Below are 13,022 nucleotides of genomic sequence, written 5' to 3'. Positions count from 1 at the left end.
TCCATGCCCTTCTCCTGTGTCTGGAACACAGGAGAATAGTGGGACCTTTAAAACCAGAGAGTCCTCTCTTCTGAGTTCCTCTGGAGTTAGCATGGCGTCAGGCAAGAGGCAGGTTATATAGTAATGCTGCCTGCACCATTCTGCTCTCCACTCACCCTAAGAAAGTTGTAAGAATTGCTTTGCTACGTCAGAACAAGATTCCATCTAGTCCATCATTCTGTTTCCAGCAGTTTCGTCCTTTGGGCTGATCCATCGGGGCAGCTCTTACGTTCTTAATGTCTGAACCGAGGCAGCATGGACTAAGCCGGTTAACTGCCTACATTTGTTCCTTTGCAGAGGAAATTCTCTTGCGAGTTCTGGCGATCACAAGTTATGCTCTGCCTGAAAGCTTACAAAGGTAATGCCACTTCATTCAGAAAACGGGTGGGTTCAGTTCTTTGGGCTCTTCTCTCCCATTTATGGAATTGGTAGCTGCAGAGCGTGGAGTATCTCTTTTCTCCACCATAGTTACTCAGGGCAAGTTCATACATGTGTATTACAGAATGAAAATTTTACATGTGTATCCATATGTTTTGGAAAGTTGATTGTTGGCTGTATATATCAACACCTCTTAAGATACCGTATCCAGATTTTGCATGATGGGTCCCGAAATCAAGGAGCAGGTTTTTGTCTATGTTGGCATACAGTTGGACACTGCTTTGAATCAAGATGGCAGACAGAGCTTTACAAAACTGTTGGTGCTAACCGCTGATTTCAAAACTGCGCCGATATTTTAGTTTCTTAAGAGTTCCCAAGCAATGCTGGGAACGAGAATTTCTCTCTGTCTGTAAAGTCACAAAGAGGTCAATTCAGCGGTAAAAGAATTCAGAGAACCCAGAGTCCTGACCCTGCAATCAGAGTCAATGGTCAGGGGAGGATACTCAGAAACTTGCCATTTTTACGGAGATTTGATGGCATGAGCATGAATGGAGCTTGTGGTTTGTGTGGGAGGTCCCTCTTTCAGTCCACAGCATCTCCAGTTAAAAAAAACAAACAAAAAACTCTTAAGGTGACAGTGCTTTTGAGAGCACCACTGTTTGGAAGGTTTCATTCCCCTTGGAACAATTTTTTCACACTTCAGCCTGTGCTGCAGGTATAGTTTTTAAACTTAAATCCTGCAAAACCTGATTACCAGAGGTGAAACTGGGTGTGAGTCTGCACTGTACAGTCACATCAACACCACTATGCATCTAAAGCAGGGGCCGTCAAAATTTTTGTGGCTTGGGCCGGTTCACAGTCCCGCAGACACCGCTGTAGGCTGGAGTGTGTGTGCGCGCACGTGTGCGCAAACGCATTTCCTGCACTCCTTCTAGCGCGGAGGAGGTGTGCGCAGCTTCCCATTGGCTGCAGCAGCTTCCTGTAGCCAATGGGAAGCTGGCCAGTGTCACGGAAGGCGGTCCCCGCTCTGCTCTGCACCGATTTAGCATGGCACACAGCAGCTGACTGAGTGGGTGGCAGGGGTCCATAGGCCAGTTAAACGACTCCCATGGGCCGCTTGTGGCCCATGGGCCTTAGGTTGCTGACCCGTGATCTAAAGCATATTTACAGCATATATAAAGCACATAGCTTCCCCCAAAGAATCCCGGGAGCAGTAGTTGGTTATGGGTGCTGGCAATTGCAGCTGTGTGAGAGGTAAACTCAGGGTTCTTTGTGGGAAACCATGTTTGTTAAGTGTGCCTTATATGTATGGTATAGAATGCGACCTAAGAGTGGCAATCCCTCTTTCAAATCTTAACGTGGGGAACCTAGAAAGTTGCTTTAACCCATGTCAGGCTATTAGTCCATCTAGCTCATTTACAGGCAGTGTGACTCTCCAGTATTTGAGAGTGCCAATCTTGATCAAGTCTCTGACGTGTGGTTCCATCCCTTGCTTCGGGACATGAAATCGTGGCAATGAGTCACAGCCAGAAGTCTGACGTCTGCCTGGAAATGAAGTCAGTGCTCTGGAAGTCAGTCTGGGTATTTAAAGTGAAAAGTAAGAAATCCACAGGAGAGTAAAGGAAATGTTGGTTTTGGCAGAGGTGTGAGAAGCTGAGCTTCCAATCAGCCAAAGCTAGGATGAAATAGCTAATGTAGGTGTGTGCAAATTTGTGGCTTAATCTATCAAGCTGCTGGCCTAGTGTATTAGCATGTGGGTAAACCAGGTAGGTCTGTGCCTTAAATCCCCATTCAAGATAGAAATTAATTGTATTGGCCTAGCACCTGGTTTCCCATCTACAAAATAGTATTGAAGTTGCATATAATAACTGGATAAAAGCACCATATAAATCTCTGCCAGCAACCATTAGGGAATGTTCACTAAAAATTGTGCATGGTGTATAACACTGATGTGCCTATCGTCTATAAAGCCCAGTAGATTCCCATTATGTTGCAGAGGATGCCAAATTATGGGTACTTACCACCATTTGTGGTGGGAATGTCCACACATTAACCTCTGGTGTAATATAGTCTGGCAAACAGCCATAATGGAAACGTCACAGAAATTGAAGGTGGCAAGGGGAGAGAAAAAAACAAGATGATTTATACACTTGATGGTATACTTTTATTAAATATACAAATGAAGCAACACAGAGACAAGAAATGCCTACAACATATATTGCAATATGGTGTAGATAAGTGGGTAATAATACTCTTACTATTCTGTGTTTTTCCAAGTTAATTTACTGAAGTTGGTTTACTGCAATCAGCTCATTACGATGTACTGTAAAATGATGTGCTGTATTTTACCCTCCTAGTGACCCATTTTTTTTTGTCAGTCGTATCATGTTTTATTATGCTTGTATGATGTAACATAAATTTAAAAAATAACAACAGAACATGCAAAAACATGGCTGTGTTACCAAAAAGCCGGTATTAAAGACCCTATGGGAATATTTGAAGTGGGTAACTTAACAACACTTAAAACAGGCTTCTTCAAACTTGGCCCTCCAGATGTTTTTGGCCTACAAATCCCTAATTAAAGGGAGAGTGCTGTTGCACCCATGCCTTGCTTGCAGGCTTCCCATGGGCACCTGGTTGGTTACTGTGAGAAGAAGGTGCTGGATTAGATGGGCTTTTGGCCCGACCTAGCAAGGCTTCTCTTATGTTCTTAAATTCATAAGGGATTATTTAAATCGATGTTAATGGAAAAATGCAAACAAATTTAAGCAAATCAGTACTGTAAAAGACTGAGATATAAGAATACTTTGTGTAAAAATATAGTTTCTTACAAATGGTTGGTATACTCTGCCATTGTGCTCTGGTCCCCCCCCCCCCCTTTAGTGTACAACTAGTCTACCCCTGCAAACCCCACCCTACTGGCACTTCATATATTGTCAGGTGGAGTGCTTAAAATGGTGTGTGTCCCTGCTTTCCAGTAAGTGGTCATAGCATTTAGGGAAGGGCCGTAGCTTGGAAGTACCTTTGTTTTGCATGTAGACAGTTCTATCCCCGGCATTTCCAGGTAGAGCCCGAAGCCCTGAATAGCTGCTGCCAGTCAGTGTAGACAATACTGAGCTACGTGGACCAAGGCAGCTTCCTATGTTCTTCTCTGATTAGCCAGAGACGTTTCTTCCCTGTCTAGGAGTGTATAATGGAGTCTCCCTTTTCTCTTTCGCAGTTTGAAGTGCCGGAGATGTGCAGTAGTAGGAAATGGACACCGGCTCAGAAACAGCTCTATGGGAGAAGCTATTAACAAATACGATGTTGTGATCAGGTACTTAGATGCATCGGGGTCTGTGATCTTTCACGGCAGTGCAGCCAGTTTCTCTGAACGTAGCATGGTCCTGTTTTGCCACGTGGAACTGAATGGGGCTGTTTGCAACAGCAGCATCCTCCCAGTGGATCCTTCCTCTCTGCAAGTCCTACTTACCTCAACTACTCACATCACCACCTTCCACTTTTCCACCTTACTACCCCCATCATCAGCAGCAAATAATGTGAAGGAGGAGATGGGGAAATGCACAGCATGATAACATCAGAGCACTAAGCACGCACACCCTACTGTATTACAGAGCAAGAAGAATATGACTAAGTGATGTTGTTTTTACTGGCAGCCCAGTGCTTTTCCGTAACATATACGTGTTCTTGGGAAGAGACCCATAAATGTCCTCCGGGTTTGGTTGTGTATTATGGTTTCCCTCTGAATTGATGGATCAGCAGATAAAGTAAATGCTGAGTTGCACTCTAGCTGAGACGTGTTCTTGGACTCCAGCTCCCTTCCTCCTTGAGCTTTGGCCACTCTCACTGGAGCTGATAGGTGTAGTTGAACAACATTTGGAGGATACTCCTCTTGGCTGCTTCTGCTGTAGCTTGTTCCAAGTCAAAGCAGCGGCTAAGCATAAGAGAGGAGGGTAACTACAGCCACCCTGTAGTATATCACGTGGACATGTGGCAGATAACCCTTCGGTCGAACTGTGCATGGGTTTGTTCTCATAAAACGACAAAATGCCTGCCTATGTTCTGCCAAGGGTGCAAACTCCTTTTCCTCCTCTCTGCCCCACTGCAGATTGAACAATGCACCAGTTTATGGTTATGAGAGCGACGTGGGCTCCAAGACCACTATGCGGCTCTTCTACCCAGAGTCAGCACATTTCAACCCCCAAAGAGAAAACAATCCAGACACGTTGCTGGTGCTGGTGCCATTCAAACCTATGGATTTCCAGTGGATGGAAACAATATTGCATGACAAGAAAAGGGTAAGTTATTGGGAGATGAAGACTAGTACATCTTCTGGTCCCCTTCCTCTGATCCAGAAGCCCTTTCTTTTACCCCCAGGGACATAGGAAGCTGCCTTATATTGAGCCAGGCCATTGGTCCGTCTAGTTCTCAGCATTTTCTGGACTGAGTGGCAGCAGCTCTTTAGGGTTTCATGCAGGAGCTTTTCCCAACCCCAGCTGGGGGCACCAGGGATTGAACCTAGGACCTTCTACAAGTGAGGCAGATGCTCTACCACTGAGTTTCATTCCTCCCCCGAGTATGTTCTTCAGAAAGCATGGCAACTGATTTTGTTTGTCCATGCAACCCTGCAGGCAGTGTATTGGACTCAGCTCTGGCAGATCTGCTTTTGCCATGGTCTTCTATGGTAGACATGGACAAACGCTAAATTCTCAGCTTATAAAAATGGGAATAGCAACCTACCTCCCAGAGTGGTGGTGTGGGTGAACATGAGAACCAAGGCAATTGAAGTAGCTATGGAAGGGCGTTCTGGTCTTGCTCAGAGATACTGTGATCTCCAGGCGGCCTAAAGATACAGAGAGAGCGTCCCATCTGAAGCACAGAGATCAGATCCTAGGGTATAACACCAGAAAGCCACCAATGGGAAATGACTCTGCTTTCGCTGCCTCACTTTTTCCTCCTGCTTAAACCCAGCTCTCTTGCTTTGATTCTGCTCTTGAGAGCAAAGAGCACCTGGCTAACCTATCTTAATCCTCTTTTCCAGGTTCGGAAGGGCTTTTGGAAACAGCCTCCCTTAATTTGGGATGCGAATCCTGAGCAAGTGCGAATCCTGAACCCGTATTTTATGGAAATAACCGCTGCCAAATTGCTTAAGCTTCCAATGAAGCAGCTGAAGAAGTTAAAACAGGTAAGAGTGGTAAGCATGAGAGAGGGAGGGAGGGAGGGAGGGAGGGAGGGAGAGAGAGAGAGAGAGAGAGAGAGAGAGAGAGAGAGAGAGAGAAGGGACAAGTTTCAGGAGTTGAGGTTTACTCCTAAAACAAGCAAAGCGCTCTTTCTCTTGAAATTCTCAAGATGAGATGGTGCTTGGTCGTCTCCAAACTGTGATCTCTCCCGTAATGTGGCACTTGGATATTTTGGGACCCAAATACACATGATGTGGGTGGTCTGTGAGTGGATCTCCAGGCGGCTGTCTTTAAAGCTTAAAATCAGTGGTGAGAGTAGAGTGTAAATGGCCTCGGAACAGTGGTGCCAGGTGTGTGTCTCAGTGTTAACCCTCCCCCCGTGTTATATTTCCTTTAACATATTTTCCCCTGCCCCAAATCTGTTAGACTGGTGGGACAAGGGCGGGGGGGGGGGGGAGTGATACAATATGGATTCCTGTATCTCTTTCCCCTGCCCTCTAGCAGGATTTTGATTTTGATTGGGGAAAACAGCACAGGAGGCAAAGTGTTAACTGTGGCCCTTTCCCAGCGCTGGTGTCCTGAGACATTTAACTTCTCAACTTGTATCTGCCACTTATTTTAAGCGTTTAAACACACTGTCTCTGTCTGTCTGTCTGTGTGTGTGTGTGTGTGTGTGTGTGTCTGTCTGTCTGTCTGTCTGTCTCTCTAATCACAGATCATCTGTATCCCGTGCTCCTAAGACACACTCCTTCTCGCTGTGTGTGTCTAAACACACTTTCTGTGTCTGTCTGTCTGTGTGTGTGTCTGTCTGTCTGTCTGTCTGTCTCTCTAATAACAGATCATCTGTATCCCGTGCTCCTAGGAGCATCCTTTAGCCTGGGAAGTAGCAGATATGAATGTTGTCCATGCAGGGCAGAAAGCTAATTTTTGAATCAGAAGTATGTTCAATTAACTGACATTTCAGGTGCAGGTGTCTTTATTTTTTTTAGTCACAGTTTAAATGTCACTTGGTTGGGGAAAGCACCTCAGCTCAGCCTGCACTGCTTTTCCAAAACAGGGTGAGGTGACTTGTAAGATCTTTCAGCCTAGTTCTCACTGAGGTGGTAAAGTCTATGCCTGTGCCTTATCACCTCAGGCTGCAGGTGGGGGCTTGCATGACGAAATGCTTCTTTGTGCTAAATTTATTTAAATACATCCCTGCACATAGAAGATGAGTGTGTTAAAGGCTAAGATAGAACCCTTCCCCCCAGATGTGCTAGTTGTCCCTCAAATGAGCTGTTTTTGTGTGGAGGAGCATTTACTCATGGGAGTCCCAGCCTGTAGTCTGAAGTGGTACAGCCCAGGAAGATGTTTACCACTTCAAAGACACCTGGGCCTTAGTTCATGTCATCTCAGGACACACTGCTTTTTACGTTCAGTGTTGTTTGCTATCCTGTTGGCAACTTCTAGATGTACGTCTGTATGTCTGCCAGTGTTTGCAAAGGTGGGGTGTCTTGTTTTTTACCATTGCCTTGACAACTTTAGAACTACTTTTTTATGTGTGTGGCAGTTATCAGGAAGCATTTCTATGGCTGACGTTTCAAAGCCGATGAGAAACTCTTCTACCAAGGTTTCGAAGCTACACTTTATCTAAGATGCTGTCATCACACCTATGCAAACACAGACATTGTTTTGGGACAATAAAGCTGAGCACACTGATATTCTTTGTTTTATTGTTTTAAGAAAGTCTGCAGTCTAGGGATGGGGAAAGCCTCTGGAATGAATAGGAACTTCCCCCTCAATACTAATTACAGGCAAAAGGTGTGTGCGTGTGAAAATGTATAGATTAAGAGCATAAGGAGAGCCTGCTGGATCAGGCCAGTGGCCCATATAGTCCAGCATCCTGTTCTTACAGTGGGCTGAACAGTTGCCTGTGAGAAACCAGCAAGCAGGATTCAAGCATAAGCGCACTCTCCCCTCTTGTGGTTTCTAGCAACTGATATTCAGAAGTATTGCTTCCTCCCTGCTGTGGAGGCAGAGCATAGTCAAAGCAGCCCTGTAAAGCAGGTTAGGGGTCAGAGGCAGGGACCAGCCAAAGGTCACCCAATAAACTTTGTGGTTGGGAGGGGATTTGAACCTGGGTGTCCCCCCTGATCAGGGTCAAGCCTTCTGGCCCAGCCTTCCTCAATCTGGTGCCCTCCAGATGTTTTGGGCTGTAACTCCCATCAGTCGAAGGCTGCTCCAACCACTAAACCATCCTGGCTTCTCAAGGTAAGCTTTGTGCCAAGAGAAAGTCAACCCAGCATCATGTTCCTCTGTCTTCCTCTAGAAACCAACCACAGGATTAGTGGCTATCACCGTAGCATTGCACTTCTGTGACATAGTTCATATTGCGGGCTTTGGATACCCTGACTCCAAGAAGCAGACCATTCACTACTACGAGCAAGTCACATTGAAGTCGATGACTGTGAGTAACCATTGCCTCTCTTGTCAGATGAATATAATATAAGAAGCTGCTTGTAGAGGGAAAGTCCACCGACTTAATAAACTGAGATGTGAACAAGACTTTAGCCACTTTGTACAAGCCAACGAACAAATCAGAAAGTCTGCAGTTAACTGTAGTTTCACATTTTGTCTGGACTGGGAAATTATAGCCTCAGAACAAGCCAGGATGTCAAACCAGGTTTGAACCTTGTTTAATATTCTGGCTTGTAAAACAACAACTATTAACCATTCACAGATGAAAGAAAGAAAGAAACTTGTTCATTAAAAAACCCCAACATTGTGACTAACCAGTTTTCTTAGGGCATTAACCTTTCATGGACTAGCTTTAATCAGATTTATGAGTGGCATGTCCTATGTATATATACAGATGAGCGTAAATTAGGGGCAGGGAATCTGTGGTCCCCCGGATGTTGTTGGACTCCATCAGCTCCAGCCACTATGGCCAGTAAATGATGGCAATTGGAGCTGTAGTCTGACAGTGCCTGGAGGGCCACAGGTTGCCCATCCCTGGTGCAAAAGAAAAACAGGTTGGAAGTAAATAGCAAGTATGCAAGATGACCCTTCACAGCAGGAGTAGCGAACCCTTTTTCAACCTGAGGCTAAACTAATGATTAGCCACATGCCACCAGCAGGTGTGGTTATTCTGTACTTCTGTGTGAGGGCATGCATGCATGCGCACCCACTGCACATCCGGAGAACACATACAGCACACAAACCACATGTACAAGGACATAGCATTGGCGTGTGATGTGTGTGTGAAATGTTTGCCTTTTACACTTCAGAGACAGATTTTATCTCCCCATCTCTGTGCTGATCACCACGGTGCTGAGATGGAAGAGTTTTTTTATGCCGTTTAACAGATTGCTCTTTAAAGAGCAGGCAGAGTGCTTTATCTCCTGATCTCAGTGCTGAGCACCAGGAAGCAGGGGTTGGCAGTCTCCATCCTCTTCGCTTGGCAGGCTGGCTCCATCCTTCACGGCATACATTGAGCTCCGATTCTGAGTTGTCACAGATTGTACTTTTTTTTGCACATCACTGACGTTTCACTTCAACCTTTAATTCCTTCCACCACCCCACCTCCCTTTACACCTAGGCTGGGAGTATCTTTCTCAGTTACCAGGTTTGCACCGCATGATAAGCCAGCTATGGCTTAGTGAGAACATGCGGGCTTCCAGAAAGATGATTGGACAGCTTGAAAAGAGGTTTAGAGATAAGACTGGGAAAGAGGGAGAGAAGGGAGAGGTGGTGGCATGCCTCTGAATACCAGTTGCAGGGGAACGTGTGTGGAAGCATGCTTGTGGGCTTCCCTTAGGCATGTGGTTGGTCACTGTGAGAACAGAATGCTGGACTGGATGGGTCCTTCTTGGTCTGATCCCAGCAGCCGGGCTCTTGTTTTCATTCTGCTTGCTCCTCTCCCGAGATGGCAAAACAGCCCTAGGAAGGGAGTGGCAGATGGGTGAAGAGCAGAGATTAAAACCTGCTTTGTGCACGTTTGTGGCAGTGTGGTTTCCATTGCCTCTTAAGGATGTAAGAAGCCAGCTGGATAAAACCAAAGTTCCAGTCTGGTTCAGCCTCTTATTTCCTACCATGGCTAACCAGATGCCTCTGGGACACCCACAGGCAAGGCAGCGGCATGAGCCCTCTGAGGCTGTCCATATGCCATTCTGAGTCGAGTCTGTAGAATTAGTGCCACTATCTTGGTTCTTCCTTTCGACTCTTACGCAAGCATAGCTGCATCCTGCATTGTAGGTCCTGTATTAAGCAGGTGGTTGGACTGGATGAGCTCAAGGGTACTTCTCAGTTGTTTAATTTGTCTTAGAATACAAACTTTCTCCTTTAGGGACTCTTGAAAAGCTGAAAACCAGCGAACTGCATGGTAGGGCTGGGCGATAACCTGTTTTGGGTATCACGATATATCACCAGCTAAACATCATGATATATCAATATTCTGTGATATCTGAAATAAGGAAGGAACTAAGCAGAGGCAAACAGGACAGTGTCCTGGCAACTGCTACTACTTAAGGGTCTAAAACTGATAAATGATGATATTATCAATCATCTCACTTGCAGCAGCAGGCAAGCCAAAATGCATCCAAATGAGACTTTTGGTTTTGGGCTTGGCTACTTACTTTTCTTCTGAGGTAGCTGAGTGTTGGGGACGCGGGTGGCGCTGTGGGTTAAACCACAGAGCCTAGGACTTGCCAATCAGAAGGTCGGCGGTTCGAATCCCTGCGACGGGGTGAGCTCCCGTTGCTCGGTCCCTGCTCCTGCCAACCTAGCAGTTCGAAAGCACGTCAGAGTGCAAGTAGATAAATAGGTACCGCTCCAGCAGGAAGGTAAACGGCGTTTCTGTGTGCTGCTCTGGTTCGCCAGAAGCGGCTTAGTCATGCTGGCCACATGACCCGGAAGCTGTACGCCGGCTCCCTCGGCCAATAAAGCGAGATGAGCGCTGCAACCCCACAGTCGGTCACGACTGGACCTAATGGTCAGGGGTCCTTTTACCTACCAAATGGTGGTATTCAGAACAATCCAAAGTGTGGGGATGAGTCATAGTGAATACAAATAATCTGGGACTGCCAGCAGGCCTTCTAGCAGCTTGGATGTGGCACGAACAGTGGTGGCCTGCAAGGCCCTGTGGCGGTGATAAGAGTGACAGAAGTAGCAGCAGCAGCTGCCTCTGTATAGTTCCATCCTTATTTCAGACATTGTGGTAGATTGCAATGTTTAGCTTGTGAGTTGTGATATTGATAAGCAGGTATTGCCTAGCCCTTACACACATTGTGATTTGGGATGTATTGCTAGCTCAAATATTATGAAACAATTATCACGATGTGAACTTCAAACCAGTTTTGGATGATATATCAATATATCGCCCAGCCCTACTGCATGGCCTAATGTGTTTCTCATTGCCTTCTCTTACAGGGTTCGGAACACAATATCTCACATGAGGCATTAGCAATAAAAAAGATGCTTGAACTGGGTGTCATCAAGAACCTCACCTACTTCTGATGGAAAATGGACTGCCGTTTTGAGGGTTTTTTTCTGAGCCAGCTGCTGGTCCAACACAGCTGCCCATGGCTAGCTGTCCCTTGCCCCCCCCAACATTGACTGGTGTGGAGACCCTGCAGCTTCACTTGAAACACTGGGGTGGAAGTGTGTGACCCCTAGATGTATTGGCAGCAAGGGATGGAGATGGTCTGGGAAGTGGTCGGTTGATGGCAGCAGCTGGAAGCAGGGTGGATGCTTCCTTCTACAGAGTCCTCTTTGCACGGACTGTTGCAGGATTTTCCCTGCATCAAGTTGAGACTTTTAGAAACAGAAGTTCCCGAAATCTTCACTCGTGGCAGAGAAGAGCCTTTGGGTGGCCAATGACTGAGCTGCCTGTGGGCCTCAAGTGAAATTCCCGTGGGGGTGTGTGTCAAATTATCACCCCTGTGGCACCTTGAGATCTTAATCACTTTTGCCTTCTGACTCTGGGAAGTGCAGTGGCAGCTGCTGTTTCTGTTGAAACAATGTTAGGTGTCACCGGACGGAGCAGGGGGGTAATTGAATGAAGGATTATTAGCTGCCTGCCATATTTAATGTTTCTGTTTGAATGAGACAAAAGTGTACTGGTTCAAGTCCTCCGTGCAGTGAAGGAGTTTGGAATACCCAGGAGAAAGCTGTTAGGGATGGTGGGAGTTGATAATGTTGATTTCTCTCTCTCATCCAGTTCTTATTTTTTGGTCTGTGACATAAGGGGAGGATACCCTACAGTATTTGATAAGTGGTTTTTTTTACTTAAAAAAAGGTGCCGAGCTGAACATGGGTGTTTCTGGGCACTTCGTTGGAAGTAAATCCTCCTTCTGTGAAGGGTGTGTGTTTGTGTGTGTGTGTGTGAGAGAGAGAGAGAGAATGAGAGTATGTCCGTCCAGTATACGAAGTCTGTTCTTAAATATAAGCTGTAGGCTTTTTTCCCCTCTAGCATTTGGGAGTTACTTCCCATCAGACATAAGACTCCAGTACAAAGGAAATGGCATAACCAAAGCTGAATGTTGAAGGAAAGAAGGAGAGGGGGAGGGGGGGAGATAGTTGGGAATTGTGTATCTGTTTTGTAGGGGGGGAGGAAAAAATGTTTTATTATTCGTTGCTCACAAAACCTAAATTCTGCACTACGCCTTTGTCTTTTCTAGTAGCAGGATGAGTGTTCTGGTCATTTAGAACGAAGGCTCTTCTCATGCGCCTAAAAATGGGGCAAATTTTGAAGTAAGCTGCCAGTTTAAGTAGGCAGAGAATTAGGGGGAGTGGTCCAGACATTTCAGAAATGGGCCTCGGGTCAAATGTTCTGGTCTTGCCTGACAAGTGCTTGGAAGAGACTCTCTTCCAAATATTGTTTGGGGCTAGTTGTGCAAGAATCAATACTTTAACCCCCCCTTCTTTTAATTTCAGCTTTGAGATCAAAGTATATCTCTTAAATTTGCTTACTGTTGGTTAAAGGGTCTGAATTGATGGCTGCACAGTTTGGAACCTTGTATTTCATCCATGAGGGGAAGAAGAAGAAGACAAAGGGAGGAAGGTGACAATATAATTTCCCTGTCCACCACCCGCTACACCTTGTGTGCACAACCACCGTGCCTTAGCTGTGATTGCAAGTGCCCAACTTTGAAGGGCCTGCTGGGAATGTAACCTCCTTATGGCTTAGGCCATCACACCTATTGCCAAGAAGGCAACTGACTGAATTGAGTTGCTCATGTTATGTCCCTTTGAGAATGCACATAGAGCTTCAACTTGGGAACTGGTTTGTTGCAGAAATCCAGACTGATCCCCGGAAGAAAAAGAGTTCTTAAATGTTGTTATTTCAAAGGAGTTTGAATCCTACAGAGAATGTTGGAAGTATCTTTCCTGGTTAAGCAATTACTGCAGTTCAGTGTTAAGTAATTTAATAAATTAAATTTAAAAATA

At 45.7% G+C, this 13,022-nt stretch overlaps 1 protein-coding gene across 16 annotated transcripts in view; it reads left to right on the top strand.

Annotated features, from left to right (window-relative positions):
- The window catches only part of ST3GAL4 (ST3 beta-galactoside alpha-2,3-sialyltransferase 4), a 181,216-nt gene extending 168,194 nt beyond the window's left edge, over nucleotides 1-13,022 (top strand). For all 16 annotated transcript variants that reach the window (XM_080983930.1, XM_080983929.1, XM_080983922.1 and 13 more), the window contains 6 exons: nucleotides 337-397; nucleotides 3,638-3,733; nucleotides 4,526-4,715; nucleotides 5,459-5,602; nucleotides 7,906-8,043; nucleotides 11,004-13,022. In XM_080983930.1, the coding sequence (XP_080840056.1) occupies nucleotides 337-397; nucleotides 3,638-3,733; nucleotides 4,526-4,715; nucleotides 5,459-5,602; nucleotides 7,906-8,043; nucleotides 11,004-11,090 (716 nt within the window). In that variant the 3' untranslated portion in view covers nucleotides 11,091-13,022. The remainder of the gene's footprint in view (nucleotides 1-336; nucleotides 398-3,637; nucleotides 3,734-4,525; nucleotides 4,716-5,458; nucleotides 5,603-7,905; nucleotides 8,044-11,003) is intronic.

This window comes from Podarcis pityusensis (assembly GCF_964106645.2).
Source record: "Podarcis pityusensis genome assembly, chromosome: 15".
In the NCBI taxonomy this organism is placed as follows: Eukaryota; Metazoa; Chordata; class Lepidosauria; order Squamata; family Lacertidae; genus Podarcis; species Podarcis pityusensis.
This window is presented reverse-complemented; position numbering and strand designations above follow the sequence as displayed.